This window comes from Cyprinus carpio, chromosome A9, assembly GCF_018340385.1.
Source record: "Cyprinus carpio isolate SPL01 chromosome A9, ASM1834038v1, whole genome shotgun sequence".
NCBI classification, from domain to species: domain Eukaryota; kingdom Metazoa; phylum Chordata; class Actinopteri; order Cypriniformes; family Cyprinidae; genus Cyprinus; species Cyprinus carpio.
Window position 1 is genome coordinate 17484304 of NC_056580.1, and position 20332 is coordinate 17504635.

Below are 20332 nucleotides of genomic sequence, written 5' to 3' on the forward strand. Positions count from 1 at the left end.
AGGGCACTGTTGCACCAGAGGAATTAGATTTACAGAGCATGTAAAGATGGGTCAGATCTCTCCTGGCAAATGCAGAGGAAGGATTAATCAGATCAGCTAGACAATACACACTTAGAATATTGAAATCCCCCATTCCTCTGCTTGTTCTCATACAGCCTTGAAACAACAATAATAACCATGATGCACTACACTTACATTTGAGTTCTCTATTCCATGGTATTGATTAGAGATTACTTGTAATGTAAACCTAATGTGAGTCTGCTGCTGAGCTATATTTGAGACGCCTGTTCAATACACTTTGTTGCTCTGAGTGAAACATGGATTTAAACACATATGTGTAATGATTTGCTATGCATTTTTTTTCTAGCACATTTACAAGCATATATTTTTGTTGCTCTGTGAATTTTAGTTGAAAAGTAATCCCTTTCTTTGCACTTGCCACATTATTTATGCTATTTGTACTATTGTTTTACGTTCTCAGAGGTAAAAGTGCTTAGAAGTGAATGTAAAGAAGGGAAAGTTTCGGCGTCCCGTGAGTGCATGTTGAGCTCCAGAGGCAAAATACATCACCGTTGTGTGCTTTGCAAGAAAAACTGGCTGGATAGCAACACGTGCTAGATGGTCCATGAGGAATGTGTCTTAGCTCACGTCTTAAGATGGCTGCTGGCTCATTTTGAAGTGTTACCGTCCACTAGTCTGTCCAGTGTTCAGAGACTGACTTGGCTGGCACTTCACTATATAAATATCTCTTGCTCCTAATGTAGCCTGATCAATCCTTTCCAGATGCCTGTGGAGTAATATAGTTAAACTTTTAATGCTGTGGGGGAACCCACTGGTCCCTTATTTATAACTCCACTTTCAGCATGGAATATCCCACCCAGTGTAAGGGCAACAAAGTAAGGGTATGTTTCATAATGATATGTACACAGATGACTGGCCTCATTTTACTGATAGAACTGAAAGGAAAACATTATCTGTGATTAAGCATTGTTTATTCTGTGGGCAAGAAAAAATGCCTGGGGTCCCTCAGATGCAGTTAGTTCATTGTTTATGCATTTTAAGATGGGGCTGTTTACTTTGCAGTTTGGAGCGATTATCAAAGTATGAATTAAAATCATTGTTGCACAGGATATAACCCACTTATTCCTACAAGTCAGAGTTTCAGAATATAGTACAGTGTCCCACTTTATCCAACTGGCCTGAATACCTTGTAGTTGGTCTTCCTGGTAAAAATAATTAGAATGACTGATGTCATGCCAGTCTTTGTCCAGTACAGGACGTAACCATTGATTTGAGTTTTTGAATGTCCCATCCCAGTTTGAATTGTTTTTTTGTACTATTTTTGTTTTTTTGTTTTTTTTTATGGTGGGGGGGGGGGGGGGGGGGGGGGGGGGGGGGGGGGGGGGGGGGTGTATTGGCCATGGGCCCTGAAGTATTTCATAACCAAACCTGTCTGAGGAGGAGTAAGGTCACAGCAGCACATTTGTGAAATTTTCCACATTCTTTAAATCACAAAAGCAAAAATGGTAATAACCTCGTGAAATATGAGGTCAGTTGCACTAATCAGTGTATTTGAATTTCATCTGTTTTTAATAAAACGCAGGAAATTCTCATCACAGTTCTTGGTGTTAAAAGAGAACATGTAAACTAATCAGTTTAAACTATTAATAATCATCTTGCAGCTTTGATGCATAAATCAAAGGTTTAACGTTCCTCAGCTGGTTTCAAGTGTCTGTGTCATACACGTGTTTGAACAATTATCTGCACTTAAAAATATATGAATGTCATTGCATTTGGTTACATCATATAAACCCTAGTGGCATTTATCTGTAAACATCAGAATGCTTCACAACAGCAGCTTGTTTTAAATTCTATGGTAGATATGAATAATAAAAATAATGTTTCATTTATATATAGCGAATTTCCCAGGCTCAAGGACACTTTACAAGGTACACCAAATACAACAAATACTCATTACAAAGTAACAATTAAGTGGACATTGGATATTTGCCAAATCCAGCCAAAGATAGTGCAGTTGCATATAACACAAATTAAGCAATAATCATACATATGGGACAAATACACAGTGCTATTTAATGACAGTGTTGATTAAACAATAATCAATAATCTAATCACTAAAAGCCCTTGACACCAGTTGGTTAAAAAGTGAAATACTGCTAAGAAAAGTGAACCAAGTTTTTCTAAATATGTCTTGCGTTTGATTTTCTGTCATGTAATACAATGACACAGATTTTTCTATTGGTTTTCTATTGGATTTTTCTATTGGTTTTGTAATTCACACTCTGTTACTTTCATCCTTGCATATTTGTTTCAGTGCAAATAATTAATTAGACTAAATGGGGTTCTAGCATCATCTTGCAATTAAATAATTCAGACCATTTAGGGGTTTATAACACTGTCGTTGATTTCTGGTGAGGTCACTGAAGTTTCCTGCAAATGTGACAAATGCTTTATTCTCTATTTTTTACTTTTCTTTTTTACTTGTACACTGGGCTTGTGCCCTAAAAACAGCACTAGAATGCATTGCCTTTTTGCTATCAGATACAAAAAAAATCTCCATTTTGCAGATTATTCAGGCTGGTTAAACTAGGTAGAACTTTTTGAGTGTTGCTGGGAAATAAATCATTTGTCAGTTGAAAACAAGCAGCCACACCCTTTGAGCTGCTTACACAGGCAGGCCATTTGCAAAAGATAATTGCTTGAATGATTGTTAGCTTTTCCTCATGATCTCAAGGAGCCGTTTCTCCCAGCTGCACTGTGATTTTCCACAAGTTAGCCTTGGGAGTTTTAATTAAATGTTTGCATTAAAATGAGCCATATTTACTGAGAGACATGCAGTGGACAGCAAGTTTCTGGGGTGTCTTTATTTTTACTCCACACTTGCTTGCGAAGATCCTGCAATAATTTCATAAAACCAATTGCAACGTAAAGAAAAGTGCTGCCTGCCCATGCAGAACTTGCTGCTACAATGCTGGCCTGTTCTGGCAAGTAGGGTTCACTGAAGACCAAATGATCCAGGGGGCGTGGTTGGATCCACATCTAGGGGCGGAGAATGGTAGGTTTAGGTAAATGTAAGGTTGGAGTGGTTGGATCTAGATTCAACCATGCCCCCTGGATCTTGTGGTCTGCAGCGAGACACTTCTCTGTTCTGGGTGGTTGCCAGTGTGTTTCTATAAAGTTGCTAAGGCATTCTGAGTTGACTGTAATGTGGTTTAGGGTTTTCTGGACGGTTACTTTATCCAGCCTCAAGTCTCTTGAAATTCTGGTTCTGTTTATAACTTCAGGACCCTCCTGTTTTTTTGCACTCTCTTTATGGTCAGCTATAGGTGAAAGTTGTAAGTCTGATTGCTTTGAAAAGTAACAGCAGACCTCTTCTCAACAAGCCACATCTTAAATAAAGGGTTATGTGCTGAAATGTAAAATGGTGGGTTAGGTGTTTGTTGTACCTGAAATCCCATAGAAAAGATGATTTATAGGGTAGTTTTATGCCAGTGAGGAAAGCAAAAAGTCAAAAGTCTGATGCAGATGTTTGCCTCTAATGTGAAAGTTTTCAGAGGTTTCAGCAAATTTAAGTCAAACATACCTGTGTTTATCTTTGTAAAGATAGACCAGTTTGAACAGCGTGCATTTATGTTTGGCTTACTCTCTATTACTGCCTTGAACAAGTAATCCATGTGACCTTGGTATGGCGCCTACTGCTTTGTGCTCTGTGTGCACTTTGCAACATGCTAATTTGTCTCAGAGCTTGGCGTGTCTTACTTAGAAGGAAATGTCACCTTCGTTGGACTGATACTTTTTTTTTTTTTGCTTTAGCAGATTTTTTTTAAAGCATCATAAATCTCTACTTGTTTTCAGTTTATGTAGAGTCTATATTATGTTGAATCTTAAACCAGGCTTATGTAATCATGTAGATCAGGCCAGCCAAGCATGCTCTTCCAGTCTAGTCTGAGTGGGCCTAGTGTCTGTTTGAAGTCTGGGAAACTTCATTTCCTTTCACCCCTGAGTCTTGCTGGCACTAGGCCCAATTCTGTCTCCAGACTCATTTTTATATTCTCTCATCAAGACATGTCTTGCTGATAAATCAGTTTTATTTAACATTGCCATAAGCTTGTACAAACTTGAGCCGAAGAGACATGGCAGAACTTTTCAGAAGCAAGCAAAGGAATATTTGTTAGTGAATGTAGTATTTTTTGTGGTATATCTGAAGGTAAAAAAGATTTAAAAGACCAGTTTTTATCCAAATGCATTAATGTGGATTTGAGTTTGGACAATAGGGACATGGCTATGAGTTTAGAGTTTAGTGTGTAATGTATGGAAATGGTTCTATTGATAAAGTTTGTGGGTTAATGAATATGATTGATTTAATTAATATCATGTTTAAAATAGTAAAATTAAGTATTTTATTTCCTGTATTAAGTTCAGTTAAGTGTTTCAAAGGATTCTGTCTAGCTTGTGACTGTGCAGGGGTTGTTTTATGGGAATTATCTAAAAGCAGCTTGAGTTCTGAACCCAAACTGCTGTAAATCACAATTTCTTTAATGTTCTGTGCCTTTCATTGAGGAGCCACATCAGAACAGCAAATTAGAATCTTAAGTTTTCCAAAAATGGTGTTTTTTATATATATATATATATATATATATATATATATATATATATATATATATATATATATATATATATATATATATATATATATATATATATATATATATATATATATATATATATATATATATATATATAGTTTATAGGGTTTTCTGGATGGTTACTTTTTCCAGCCTCAAGTCTTTGAAATTCTGGTTCTGTTTATAACTTCAGGTCCGTCCTGTTTTTTTGCACTCTCTTTATGGTTTGAAAAAGTCTCAAACACTGTTTAAACCAAACCTATGCCCTTGCACCTAGTTTCAAAAGATTCATACTGATGTTCAAAAACAGAGATCTGCTTCTCCTAGCTTCAGGTTTCATTCTAAATGATCGACAGGGGTATCAAATACCAGAAAGGAGGTCTGTCTGATAGATTTATATCCATTTGGCTTCTTTAATGCACACCCAGGTTCTTAATTTTTTTTTTTTTTTTTCTGATATTGTCAGTCTGCCTTGGTCTATGTATAACTGACTCCTAAATTGTTCCTCAGGGGCTGAACTTAGTTAGTTATGCAACCTGCATGTCTCCCTGCAAAAGTTTAACATTACAACTGAGCCTTTTTATGGATGTTTTGTCCTTTGTTTGCCTTTCAGTGTGTTGATTTCGTATTTTTATTGTTGATCTAATGTCTTACACTGTTCCCCAGGTGCCTGAGGTTATTAGCAGCATTAGACAGGTGTCCAATGCTGCTCTTAAGGAGGAAAGCAAGCCCAGGCAAGACAGTGATGAGTCTTTTTACAACTCCCAAAAATTTGAAGTGCTTTATTGTGGAAAAGTGACAGTCAACCACAAGAAAGCCCCTTCCACTCTGATCGATGACTGCATTGACAAATTCCGCCAGCACGAGATTGAGCGTAAGCGTCTGCGGCTTCTCAATGGCCAGCGCAGCTCCACCGAGGCCCACGTGGAGTTCATTATGGGTGACGACCCTCTAAGCTCCTCCCTCTGCAAAGTCGACAAGCTCGAGCCCAACTTGATTGAGGAAGAGCTGCCTGAGAAGGGCAATGGGAATCTGGACCTGACTAGCTCCTCCAGTACAGGCAGCCTACTAGGCGTCTTTCCTGAATGTATCTTGGAGGACTCAGATTTTGGGGAGCAGCAGGAGATTCGTACGCGCTGTAATAGTTTGGCAGGTGGCTTGCAGAAAAGGCCCAGAGAGGCAGGCAAGGGGTCGACTCGTAGAAGACACGCTAGCGAGCCCAATAATGTGCAGCCTTCTGATGCTGACAAGAATCGCACAATGCTGTTCCAGGTACTACACACAGATACACGCTTACTTTTAGCATGTGATTTAATGATCTTTGACAGGTGCCTCAAAAATGAAAAAAAAATTCTTTCATCATTTAATCATGTTGGAATGCAAAAGATATTAATAACCCTTTCAACTGTTTTTCAAAGAATTTTTTAACAGAGGCAATTTTTACCCAAAGAAAACTTTAAAAAACTTATATAGGTTTTTAAATTGCTATTTTACAGTATTTCAGTTTGGTACTTGACATGAAAATAGTCAAGGAAGCTGGCATGGCTTTAAAATGCCAACCAATCAATATTCAACTGTTTTTGTCCATGCAGTTAAAAGTTAATAGACAATCCTCTACATTGCGAGTAAATCACTCACATGTGCAACTAAATATCTTTCTAGGTTACTAAATAATGTCTACCATTAGCCAATGACAATTTCACTCACCATTGAGGCTAAGAATAAACTATTTTTACTGTGTGTTGTGTCCTATGAATGCTTCAGTTCGGATTCACACTAGGTACTAGAATACTCTGACTTAGCGTTTGACAGGAAAGAATGCAAATGCTTATTTCAGGGCACGGGAAGAGCCATTTTAAATTTAAATAGACAAAAAATAAAAATGGTAAACCAAAAATTTTGTCAGTGGTGATTCTATTAGCAGTGTGTCAGTTCAGGGTTGATGTAGATCTTTGGACCCCACTGACTTTTATTTTATTTTTGCTTTGGGTGAACTGTCCCTTTAACCTTTAAATCAGCCCTGTGCATGCAAATGTCTGCTCATTGAGAGGCAAAATGCTAAATCTTGCTAATTAGCATGCATTACAGTCAAACAGTCACAGGTTTTTAAACAATGCAAATACTGCTCTCAAAAAATGTGCTGGGTTATCAGTTATCAGACATTTAGCTTGATATTTATTTTCTTTTTTTTTCTGCTGCTTCTTTCTCAATAAGCAAAGTATGCTCTCAAATGGCTCTTTTGTGCAGGTTGGGAGGTTTGAAGTGAATCTCATCAGCCCTGACACTAAATCTGTGGTTCTGGAGAAGAATTTTAAGGACATCTCGTCCTGTTCACAGGTCTGTGTGTGTGTAAGGATTAGGTTTGTTTGGTTTTAGAGATAATCTCTTTCTCCCTCTCATATTTAATGTCACCATATGTTATCACACAATGCTATTCATAACAAGTACCAAGCTACTGAAATGAGGTTTTGTACAAGATTTGTTTTCACAAATTTACTTATACTTGTCTTATGTTAATCTGCCATAGTTAAGAGATGTTTAAAGGCATTTTTACTTGGTAAAATTACTGTAAAACACATCTTTAAATGCTTATTGGGGTCATTGTTGTACAACGCCAAAGTTCAGTAAATAACATTTTTGTGTATTATCAATACTAATCACATTAAACAATTCTTGCACCAAGTAGTGTAGTTTATTAGACTAAATCTAAGCTGTTTACGTTTGCCAAGCAGTGTAGCAACTTGGTACATTAATATAAAATTTAACTGATGTGCAGTCACAATTTCGGACATGTTTCATCCAATCAGATTTCAGAGTCAGAAGCATTTGTTTTATTAAGTGAATAATTATGCTGCTCTATGTTGTTGTGTTGCATTGTGACTTGCAGCTCTATATATTTATCTTTTATTGATGTTGTTTTTTGTGTCCGCAGGGTGTTAAACAGACAGATCACTTTGGCTTTATTTGTCGGGATGTGGTGGAGTCTGGCCCAGCCCAGTATGTGTGTTACGTGTTCCAGTGTGCTAGTGAGTCTCTGGTGAGTCCTGACTTGCTTGCAGAACCTGTTGTCACCACACTGATCAATTATTTATCCTACAATGGAAACAGTGACTCTCTGTTGCCTGTCTTGTGGACATTGCCTTTAGTATGCTGATTTCTCTGCTAACTGAATTCTATCCAGAAGTTGAATAGAATTAGACCTATGTTTTTGCACACATGTACAGAAAGATTGTCTTATTTCAAAATGACAATTGAGAACTTCACAAAATCAAATAACATGTTTTGTTATTGAATAATTAATCTCGTATGATTGGCGATTAGATTTTCATTGTCTATGTTTCAAGTCTATATCACTGTATACATTTTGACTTGTTGAATTAAGATATTTTTTACTGACAATGTATTTCACTTTTTTTTCTTTTGTCTGCACACAGGTGGATGAAGTAATGCTCACCCTGAAACAAGCTTTTACCACAGCAGCAGCTCTGCAGAGCTCCAAGAACCAAATCAAACTGTGTGAAGCTTGTCCAATGCATGACTTGCACAAGCTCTGTGAGAGAATAGAAGGTACAGCCACCAGCTTCCATCAACTCAGTCAAAGTCCTCGTCCCATTTTTAGTACATTATTTAGTACATGTTTCTCTCTCAATCCCCCAGGCTTGTATCCTCCCAGGGCAAAACTAGCCATTCAGAAGTACCTGTCCGAACTGAGTGACAACGAGCAGGTCAACATATTCGAGCGGGTGCAGGTAGGCACACAGAGAAATTTTGCAGACAAAGTTACTATACATCAATTTCATTTCTTTTATTGCATATTTAGAATGTATTTTCTCATGCTTTAGAAAATTAAGCCTGCATCCGATCATGAAGAAAACGAGCTTGTGATTCTTCACCTCCGACAGCTGTGCGAGACTAAGCAGAAGTCTCATGTTCATATTGGAGAGGTCCCACAGGTAGCATAACTACACAAACAACACAAATGCACCACTTGCTTTGCCCACCCACGCTGCCTTGCAGAGTCATGAAACTGTGACCTCCCTCTAATTGGATAAGACAGATTGTAAGTGTCATCTGAACAGCTATAGATTAGAACACAGCTCCTGCATGAATGCAGCTGCCCTTCTGAGTGTGTGATATGGTACACTCTCAAGAGTACTTTGCCTCTGCAAAAAAATCAACTGTCTAACTGCTTTTAAAGAAATGAAATCAAATTCTAGGTCTTATTGTGAATGATTTATCAGTGCACATTATAACTTTTCTTTTCCTTTAATACCACTTAGCTTGTGGCTATTGTTTGTGTATTGAATAATATTAGCATGCATATTAATGTGAAATAATGTGTGTATATTGATCAAGTGTGATAGTAAACACATTTATAATGTTGCAAAAGATTTTTATTTCAAATTTTTTTTTTTTTCTTTTGAACTCTCTGTTCATCAACAAATTGCGAAAGAAATGTATCACAGTTTCCAAATAAAAAAATAAATAACACAGCTGTTTTCAACTTTGATAATAATAAGAAATGTTTCTTGAGCACCAAATCTGCATATTAGAATGATTTCTGAAGGATCATGTGACACTGAAGACTGGAGTTATGGCTGCTGAAAATTCAGCTTTGCCATCGCTGGAACAAATTACATTTTATTATATATTGAAATAGAAAACAGTTATTTTAAGCATTATTGTTTTTACTGTTTCAAGTAAATAATACATGTATGTATGAAAGTATTAAACTTTAAAAAAATATATCAATGCACTTAATCTGTGCTTTAATCTCTGCTGTGTTTCTGTGGTAGAGTATTGTTTTAGACAGGAGGTGATTTATCCCTGATGCCTGGGGTTCTTTCTTCCATTATTTTATAATCTATTGAGTGAAATGTCACCAAGTGCAGAACACGGTTTTCACAGATCTCTCAGAAAACTGTCTAGTTGTATGGCACATTCATGCACTCTTACTCACTCCCTTTTTTCCTTTGTGTGACAGCAGAATGCTTCTGGCAGCGGCATGACCTCTGATAACTCCAGTGCAGGCCGCAATAAACTGGACGCGTTGAAGAACAAAGCCCGGAGTTCTCTGACAAGCTCCCTGGAGAACATCTTCTCACGGGTATGTGTGTGTTGTCCATCTATGTCTTCGTGGTGTATGTATGTGAATTGACCCGTTTACCCCAGCCCTCTACTGAATAATACATTTGTTTGTGTACAGTATTACAAGGAATCAACCATCTGCTGCATTTACTCACAAAACAATATCTATGTGTAAGGATAAAGATCAGCTAAGCCTGAATTTTCCATTAGGGGTGTGTGTGTGTGTGTGTGTGTGTGTGTGTGTGTTCAGTTAAAGGAACAGTTTATCTAAAAATTAAATTCACGTTGCTCCAAACCTGTATGGATTTCTGTACAACGCAAGCCTCGGAGACAAAGACCAAGTGCAGCAAGTAAGGCAGGACATTACCAATAGTCTGGAAGACATCAACAGTACCCTACTGCCAGGGAAGCTCAAGCTCTGGTGCCTGCAATTTGGACTTCTCCCTCGGGTAATGTGGCCACTCACTGTTTATGAGCTCCCAATAACAACGGTGGAGAAGATGGAGCGAACCATGACTTCATACATCAAGAAATGGCTCGGCGTCCCACGCTGTCTGACTAACATCAGCCTCTATGGCAAAGGGGTCCTTGAACTGCCTATCACAAGCCTCACCGAAGAGTACAAGTGTTCTAAAGTGAGACTCCAGATGACTTTGAAGGACTCCAGAGACCAGACCATCAGCAATGCCGTTCCACCCCTGGTAACCGGACGGAAAATGGACACCATCTGACGCGGTGCAGCAAGCTACCTCAGCCCTGAAGCACAGTGACATTGTAGGGCATGTCCAGTTGGGAAGAGGAGGGCTTTGGCCTTACGGCAAGTAAGCCAACTTGGCGTAAGGCCTCAACATCAGAAAGGAGGAAAATGGTGGTCGAGGAGGTTCGTCGTCAGGAGGAGACGGAAAGAAGCGCAAAGGCTGTCTCTCTTGTTAGACAGGGACAATGGATGAGGTGGGAAGGTCTGGAGAGGAGAAAGCTTAGCTGGAGGGAGCTCTGGGAAATGGAGGCAAGCAACATCAGCTTCATCATCAGAGCCACCTATGATGTGCTCCCATCTCCAAAAAACCTCAACCAGTGGTATGGCGAGGACCCTACTTGTGCCCTCTGCCCAACTCCAGCGACTCTTAAGCACATCTTGGCCGGTTGTAAGACCTGCCTCACACAAGGTCGTTACACCTGGAGACACAACCAGGTCCTCAAGAGTCTGGCAGCAGCTCTTGAGAGCAAGAGGAATACCACTAACTCCCTGCCCCTGAGAGCGATCGATTCCATCACGGCCCCAACCTTCATCCGAGAGGGGCAGAAAAAAGCCCAAACATCCCCCTACCAAAACAGAAGCTGGACAGCTGGCCATGGCCCGGGACTGGAAGATGCTAGTTGATATTGGCCAGCAACTAATCTTTCCAACTGAGATTGCAGTCACCAACACCCTCAGACCAGACTTGGTTCTCTGGTCCCCTTCATTGAAGACTGTTTATATCATAGAGCTTACAGTCCCATGGGAGAATTCAACGAATGAGGCCTATGAGCGCAAGAAACTGCGCTATATAGAACTGGCAGCAGACGCTCAACAACGAGGGTGGAAAGCGAAAGTCTATCCGGTTGAAGTGGGATGCAGAGGTTTTGTGGCTTCTTCTACCATCAGACTGCTGAAAGACCTTGGCATCCATGGACAGGCTCTGCGACAGACAATTAAATCAGTCTCTGAAGCGGCCGAAAGAAGCAGCCAGTGGATATGGATTAAAAGGAAGGACCCTTGTTGGGCTCAAAGAGCATCAACATGACCCACTCACTAATCCCCCCCACTCTATAAACCCACTTTAGAACCCAGGTCACAACCCTCCATGAAGAGGGTGAACAAGGTATGCGGTCAGCTCTAGGCTTGACTCAGGGAAGAGGACGCCTCCTGCCTTGCATAGTCCCGTGGGCTGCGCCATTTAAACAACTAGGCAATTTTCATGATTGGGCATGGGACACAAGCTCAGGTTTGATCACCCTGTTGCTGGCCACCTTTGATGAGGGTGTTTAGTATTGAAAGGCCGAAACACCCCATGATTCAAAGGCATACTACTGATGATGTGTCCCAAATTTACATCTTTCCCATATCTGAGGTACAGCTCCCACGCCACTCTTAACATCAAGGCAAACCTCATGTGCATACCATCCATTGGCACAATGGACAGTTTAACATCACGTCCCGTGTTTTTTTTTTTTTCGATGGTCACTATTTGATGTTGCTACATGGAAAAGAGTAGCGTTTAATTTTTTAAAATATCTTCTTTTGTGTTCCATGAAAGATATAATACATATGAATGATGGATGACATGTTGATTAAATGATGAAAGAATCTTTATTTTATTCATATGTAAATGTCAGTCCTGACATTCAAGCAGGTTGCTGATGTTTTTAGATTTTAATTTTGCTGTTAACTTTTTTTTTTTTTTTTTTTATAATTTTTTTTTTCTAGGGGGCCAACCGTATGCGAATGCGTCTTGGCAGCATGGGAAGTTTTGACCGCGTGAGTATTACACAACACGTGAAACCCAGGATCTGTCATTTTAACCCCAGCTCTTGTTATCTCCCTGCCAAGAATCACGTCTCTGTTCTTCCCCTGCCAGCAAGCATGTCTCTGTGGTGTCAATTACCACCGCATGCCGAAAATAATACCAATGCTGTGTTATGATACACTGCATTATGATACACTTTTCAGCATCAGCTTGAGTAATAGAATTGAATCTGGATAGGAGATCTTGCTTATTGGGGGTGACTTGTTTTGACCCTGTCCACCTCGCTGTCTCGGTGGGGTGTGAAATGTGAGCTGTGTGTGATGGTAAGCTCGAGTCTCTGGACACGTCTCCATGGAAAATAAATCAGTCAGCTCTTCCTTCCCACAGGGTCCTCACATGGCCTCAGAGGCACTGCCAAATTGCACTGCACTGCCTTCTCTCATGCTTCAACTTCAGCTCTTAATAACATGTTACAATCCAGCAACTCCTTGTCCATGGCTCTCTTCTACCTTCTATATGTACTGTGAATCAGTTCTGAGAATTATAATCATATAGTGAATCTAAAGCAATAATAAATTATTGATTTAAAAGGATAGTTCACTTAAAAATGAAACCTCTGTCATCATTTTCTCATTCCCATTTTGTCCAAATGACTTACTTTCTCCTAAAAAAAAGATATTTTGAGTAAATGTATTTTTTTTCTCCGTACAATGGAAGTCAATGGTCAGTATATTTTTTTTTTTATATGTATTGTTAATAATTTCTTAGTTTGTTTTTAACAGAAAAAAGTCATACAGTTTTGAAACAACATGAAGGTGAATTATGACAATTTTCATTTTTGGGTAAACTATCCCTTTAAACCATTTTTGTAAAATGAAATAAAATAATAATTGAAAAATACCAGTATTAATAAGATTACAAAAAATAAAAAATAAACTAAAGGAAGTGATTGGGGAAAGTAATCATAATTAAATAATAATCAACATAAATAGAATAAATATAGGGTTTCTAAGGTAATGGAAAACCTGGAAATATCAGGGAAGTTTATGTATGAAGATTATTAAATTTATGTAGTGAATATTCATTCATCTCGTTGTGCTCTGCTCTAAAATATTTAATTGGCTAAATATTGCTTGAAACTTAATCCCAAACAATAGTAATGTCTATTTTAATTATTAAAAATTCATTCGTCAAATTGTGTGCAAACCCCAGTTGAAAAATGCTGGTACTCAAAAACAATGATCAATCATAAAAAAATAGATTATTACTTTTTCCTCAGTACTAACTTTTTTTTCTGAGCCATATGTACAATTACTTTTAACCAGCTGGTTCCAAATTTATATAACATATTTTTTCAACCTTTGTATTACCCTGCCAAGAGAACTAGTATGTTGTTTGGATCATTTGTTTTTCCCAAATTTAGCTGTAGGCAGCTGAAGGAAGTGGACAGGGTTAGTGATATGTGCAAGTGGAAGGAGAGAGAGCATTGTGCAGCCGTTGCTGGTTTCCTGTCCGTGCTGTGTACTGACTCACAGGAGAGCATGGGTTCAGGAACCGCCATAACGCTGGGAAAGGAAACAGAGTGAGGAAGAGAGACCCTTCCTATAGTGCTGCGGTCCACCTCCAACAGCTCATGTGTGTCTGATGTGGCTCTGTGACACAGACTATTAACATACAATAGTGTGTGCAGTCACGCTACCACCAACACAGCCACTTCTGCCTGGGGAAGCAAACCGAGACTCAGGTTGGACGGGGAGAGGGAAAATGCTGGGTGAGTCGAGAATCAGTAGTTTGATAAAGCTGACGTCAAGTCACTTGTTTTGCTTAGTCTGAAACTTGAAGGTTATACATGCATATCTCAGTAGATTGCTTGTTTCTGTCTGGCAAGTAGTTGAATTTGAGGTTTGACTCTTGGATAAGCTGAGCTTCCAAAGTGGATTTCAAAATTTGAGGATTTCAAAGTTTGTCCAGCATATATTTTGAATACAGTATCGTTGTACGTCAGGGTGTGGGGTCCATCTCAACACTGATCTGGTTCATCCTCTGTTCACCCAGCAGGGCGACTCCCCTGGTGATTCCCCACCTGGAACTCCACCAAGTTACCTTGAGGAGGACCCAGATGCGCCACAGTTCCGTCGCCGGGCGCACACCTTCAGCCACCCGCCCATCAAAAAAAAGATCTCCTTCACTGAGGTTTCCTCCCAGGCCTGTAAGGCTCCGCTGCACCGACAGCAGTCTTTGGTCACAGAGCTGCTGCAGAGCAGGTAACGCATCACTTCCTGTTTGTTCTCATGTGATAGTCGTATATCTTTCCATCTGTTTTTCAGCAGTCATACGATGTACAGAATGTTGCAGAAATGTACTGACATGCTGATAACAGCTTGTATAATTGCAAAAATGATAGATATGGGTCAACAATACATATAAACTGATGCAAGTGACTGATTTTAGCATGAATTCTTACATGGAGAGAGCATGTGACATTTTGGTGTGTATTATTGGATTTAGCACTAATTCAGATCATTTAGAAAATCACTTAAACTAGAAGATTTGATGCCTAAATGTCTTATTGTTTAACATTTTTGTGATATGTATTTTTTATTTTTTTTGTAAATCAGCATTTTTAATGGGATAATAAAGTCTGTCAAATGTTTAAAATATTTTATTCAACTTAATTATATTACATGGCAGTTAATTCAACCAGTGTCAGCATTTACTGAGAAATTCCCCCAACTGAAGACATTTTATTATTGTGTTGGAATATTATTAAGGAATTTACATGTAGGTCAGGGGGCCTGAATTGGTAATTTGTTTTTATTTTGTTTGGATGTATTAATTTAATAATAATAAAAAAAAGTGCTATATTGATAAAATAATAATGAGAGCCCCTAATTTTATAGTTTGTGTTTTGTATACTATTTCTTTTTTTATTAAAATTAAAGAAAATGAGTTAGAATTTTTTTTTTCATCTCTTTAAAAAATTAAAGTAATATTAAAAGAAATATTCACTGATGCAGGTCAATACTGAAATAATTTTAAACCAGGTCGATACTGATAAACTGATTATAATCTTTATTTAAATGCCAATAACCAATACATGGCTGATATAAAAATATATATATTCTTATTTTTTTAATTTAAAAAAACTATAAAATTTTTAAATTAAATTGGATAATAATTTTGCGGTCTGCTAAAGATTGTTTAATAGTTATGTCAGAATTGTGACCTTTTTTTTTTTTTTTTTTTTTTTTTTTAACTAAAAAAGTAACCTTAAAAGAATCTCCAGTTCCCAGGCAAAGCTTGAATTTGTTATGCTCACTTGAAGGAATGTTTCATCTGCTCAGAAGCACTCATGTGTTCTAGATTGTGGTTTCATGGCAGTGTTTAGACCTCTGTAAAGTAATGTATTTGTTGTGGGCCTTTTATGTTTCGGCTCCCTCAGCACCGTTGGTTTCTCGAGAGTACGCAGTGTCTCTGAGAGCGAGTCCTACTTCAGTCTCTCATCCTCCTTCCACACCCCCACTTTCCTGAAAACCTTTTACCAGGGCTCCCTTGGCTCACTGGCCTCCCTGTCGGACAGCGAGAGTCTTAAGAGGTGAGAGGGAGCATCAGTTTCGGACCGTTCGGTGTTCGTTTCCCCCCGGGGGTGCCTGAGGTTCGAGCTGATGGTGGCCGTCTTCTCTGCACCTGTCTGTTTCTTAACCCTTCAGCCTTCAGTCACTTCGTCATCAGTCAGGAAGAACCACTTCTTTAACTTACTCTCTTCCTGTCGAAATTGTTGGAATTTGTCATTGTCCACTGGACAAGAGGGATGCTAAACCTCATTTGCATGTTGGTGTCTTTACTAACTAATGGTAAACAAAAGCATTTACCATCTACAGGTGCATCTCAGTAAATTAGAATGTCATGGAAAAGTTCATTTATTTCAGTAATTCAACTCAAATTGTGAAACTTGTGTATTAAATAAATTCAATGCACACAGACTGAAGTAGTTTAAGTCTTTGGTTCTTTTAATTGTAATGTTTTTGGCTCACATTTAACAAAAAAAACCAATTCACTATCTCAACAAATTAGAATACTTCATAAGACCAATACAAAAAAAAAAAAAACATTTTTAGTGAATTGTTTGCCTTCTGGAAAGTAAGTTCATTTACTGTACATGTACTCAATACTTGGTAGATTCTCTGTGGGGTTCAGGTCTGTTGAGTTTGCTGGCCAGTCAAGCACACCAACACCATGGTCATTTAACCAACTTTTGGTGCTTTTGGTAGTGTGGGCAGGTGCCAAATCCTGCTGGAAAATGAAATCAGCATCTTCAAAAAAGCTGGTCAGCAGAAGGAAGCATGAAGTCCTCCAAAATTTCTTGGTAAACGTGTGCAGTGACTGTGGTTTACAAAAAACACAATGGACCAACACCAGCAGATGACATTGCACCCCAGATCATCACAGACGGTGGAAACTTAACACTTGACTTCAAGCAACTTGGGCTATGAGCTTCTCCACCCTTCCTTCAGAATAGGACCTTGGTTTTCAAATGAAATGCAAAACTTGCTCTCATCTGAAAAGAGGACTTTGGACCACTGGGCAACAGTCCAGTTCTTCTTCTCCTTAGCCCAGGAAAGATGTCTCTGACGTTGTCTGTGGTTGAGGAGTGTCTTAACAAGAGGAATACGACAACTGTAGCCAAATTCCTTGACACATCTGTGTGTGGTGGCTCTTGATGCCTTGACCCCAACCTCAGTCCATTCTTGAATCGATTTTGCTTGACATTCCTCATAAGACTGCGGTTCTCTTGGTTGGTTGTGCATCTTTTTCTTCCATACTTTTTCCTTCCACTCAACTTTCTGTTAACATGCTTGGATACAGCACTCTGTGAACAGCAGCTTCTTTGTCAATGAATGTTTGTGGCTTACCTTGTGATGATTGTCTTCTGGACAACTGTCAGATCAGTAGTCTTCCCCATGATTGTGTAGCAAATTGAACCAAACTGAGAGATAATTTTGAAGGCTCAGGAAACCTTTGCAGGTTTGTTAAATGTGAGCCAAAATCATCACAGTTAAAAGAACCAAAGACTTAAACTTCTTCAGTCTGTGTGCATTGAATTTATTTAATACATGAGTTTCACAATTTGAGGTGAATTACTGAAATAATCTGTAATAGATATTCTAATTTATTGAGATGCACCTGTATATCTCAATAAACAACTGTCGCAGAAATTTCTACTAATCTATACTCTATTGTGTTTATTGACAATTCAGAATTCATTTTTAAATAGTGTTTCCAGGTTGGTTTGAATAGAGGTCTTTAGTTAATCTGACTCATCTGATTTTTTTTCTTCTTTTTTGTAAATAGTTTTCAAATAGTTCAGAATAGATATGTCAGATTTTCAGTTAAAGGTGCACTAAGCAATAGGAGACCATCTTAAACCAGCTAAAACCTTCAAACCAGTTTTATGATGGTGTTTTCAACAAGAAATTTAATTAAAGCTAAACTGCAACAATGGTTCATTCAGAAATATTTGGATGTCTGACATCAATAAGCGACATTAACACATACCCACATATACTGAACGTTTCAACAACACAGGTTTGATGTTGTTGTCATTAAAGGGATAGTTCACCCAAAAGTGAATCGTGTGATGAACCATTTACTCACCCTCATGACCGAATTCTTTGGGTAAACTGCTCTTTTAAATACATTTTATGTTCTAAAGCCAGTTAATGGGGTCATATAACATATTTCACTTTTTTTCATGGTTAGCCATTTTTTGTGCTAAAAACTTGGATTTACATTTGCAACCTCTATCTGACACTTAAAGCTCCTCCAGTGAATGGAATTCATATCAGTGGTTGTCAAGGGCGAGTGTATTAGAATAGAAAACATACAGTGAAACCATGCGTGGATCATAGAAACTTTCCCAAGGGTCTCTTAACAGGACAATACTGTTTGACCAGGCTTTTGTGCTAGTGGCTTGAACGACGAGTGCTCTTTCATCTGAACAACAGCCACCTTGGACTCACTGACAAATGATGTTCCTCGTTGTGTATTCGCCCTTCATTTGTTTGACATAGTGGGCTCCAATGCTTTGCGTGCTTTGAAAGGAGATAAAATGTCACATCCTTGGCCCTGCTCTGTTTATTGCAAATTGGAGAGAAGGTCCTTCTCTCTGTGTGTTGAATGTCACCAGCTGTCTCTTTTTATTGAATGTGCAGCACACCTGTCGGTGTGGTGGTCAGGGTTGGTCCATTTCTCTCGCCAGCGTTTTATGCATAACATTTAAACCCATTTCACACTTTCATTAACTGTCTGAAGTGTCCTTGCTGTTGCTTGTGTATTGTTGTGGTAACTAAGCAAAGAGACAGATACAAGGAACATAGAGAGTAGCAGGATAAAACAGATTTGATTTATAGGCACATCTTATTCCTGACTTGGATATTGACCATGTATTTTAGCTTCTTGGACTTGGAACTCCTTAAAAAAATCTAATGTCTAATGGAAACAAAGAATATAAAAAACACAAACACACACACATATATATATATATATATATATATATATATACACACACATATACACACACACACATGTGTTGTGGTTTCCTCAAAAATATTAAATAGCACAACTGTTTTCAACATCGAATAAATTACATTGAAAAATTTGTATTTTTATTTGTTTGTTCATGCATAATTTGACTGAATGTTTTGTATTGATTGTTAGTGAAAAGATCTAAAGAATGATTTGTGTGTAAAGTTCCTGTGTGCATTATGTAGGTATTCCTCATTCTGTCCACTTCCTAATTTCTCTTTCCTTAAAACAGGTTATCTGTGTTTTATGTACTTTCTGCATGAAACCAATTAACATCTATTATGACCTTGTAAATGCACTGCTTGTTATTGCTTATGAGCTTTTGCTTAAATGTATTGCTGAATTTACATGTTACACACATCTGTTGTTTATTAGCTTATAACAGGTTTGGCCACCTGTTTTGAGAGTACATGGCCTAAAAATGTTGCATTTCTACTCATTTTAATAAGCATATCTTGTTTTTTGTTTTTTTACAGTGGTAATGGAGAGGGCAGGAAGAGGTCTCTGTCAGGCTGTAGCACTGATTCTTTGACCTTGGTGCCTCCACGCAGAGTTTCTTGGCGCCAGAAGATTTTCCTAAGGGTGGCGTCACCCATGAACAAACCCTCTGCGTCTCTGCAAAACGTCGGTGGGTATACATGCTCTAGCGCACAAACAGACAAGCAGACAGGTGCAACATTACACCCTGTTCTCCCAGCAGTCTATTTATAGTCAAGATTGCAGGATAAATCATTGTTCTGCAAGCTTCAGAACTTCAAGATAATTCTCCCTTTAAACTGAATCTGTAACAATGGTGTATAATATAAAGAAGTAAATGCATGGTATAAATAATAATAAAAATAACTTTTATTTTGGATGCGATTAATCACGATTAATTGATTTGACAGCTCTATTTTATAATAATAATCAATAATAATAACTATTCTTATTATATCTTTTTTTGGGGGGGTATATTTTATGTTACATTGAATTACTTTATTAAACAGTGTATGTATCTTTATATATGAATATGGTAATTTAATATGACACTCTGTACAGTGCTATTGCCATTGATATCATAGTACCATCACAATAGATTTATGTCAGGGAAATCACTTTATTTTCTTTACATGCCATTTGAGCACGAGTCTTATACATTTTGGTCTGCATCTGCTGTTTTTCAGACCACATGGATGGCTGGGAGCTGCTGCCACTTTCTCCTCGGGCTTTGAACCGGGATCAAAACCCTCAGGTCAGCCCCTTGTCATCAGAACAGCGCTTTGGTGGAGAGAAGGGCCGACGCAGCCCAGCTGATTACAGGGCCCTGTGGAAGAAAGCCATCCACCAACAGATTTTGCTCATCCGCATGGAGAAAGAGAATCAGCGCCTGGAGGGTTAGTGTTTCTACTTGTATTCTCCTCTTTTATAATTTAACCTTCCTTTTTTATTTTGGATTTGCACTTCATTTGGGATGACAATTCTATTTTTCTGAAGGCATGCAATAGGTTTGTGTTAGAAACGGATCAA

At 38.3% G+C, this 20332-nt stretch overlaps 1 protein-coding gene across 7 annotated transcripts in view; it reads left to right on the plus strand.

Moving 5' to 3' along the window:
* Positions 1-20332, plus strand: part of LOC109065842 (TBC1 domain family member 4-like) — a 32715-nt gene that overhangs the window by 2260 nt on the left and 10123 nt on the right. Inside the window, exons 2-13 of one of the 7 annotated variants that reach the window (XM_042763851.1) lie at positions 5313-5918; positions 6894-6983; positions 7579-7683; positions 8081-8213; positions 8304-8395; positions 8489-8599; positions 9631-9753; positions 12202-12252; positions 14297-14505; positions 15684-15836; positions 19303-19454; positions 19990-20199. In XM_042763851.1, coding sequence (XP_042619785.1) covers positions 5313-5918; positions 6894-6983; positions 7579-7683; positions 8081-8213; positions 8304-8395; positions 8489-8599; positions 9631-9753; positions 12202-12252; positions 14297-14505; positions 15684-15836; positions 19303-19454; positions 19990-20199 — 2035 coding nt within the window. Of the gene's footprint in view, positions 1-5312; positions 5919-6839; positions 6984-7578; positions 7684-8080; positions 8214-8303; positions 8396-8488; positions 8600-9630; positions 9754-12201; positions 12253-13641; positions 14013-14296; positions 14506-15683; positions 15837-19302; positions 19455-19989; positions 20200-20332 lie in introns of those variants that run through there. The other 6 variants (XM_042763850.1, XM_042763844.1, XM_042763845.1 and 3 more) reach the window with 6 other exon arrangements.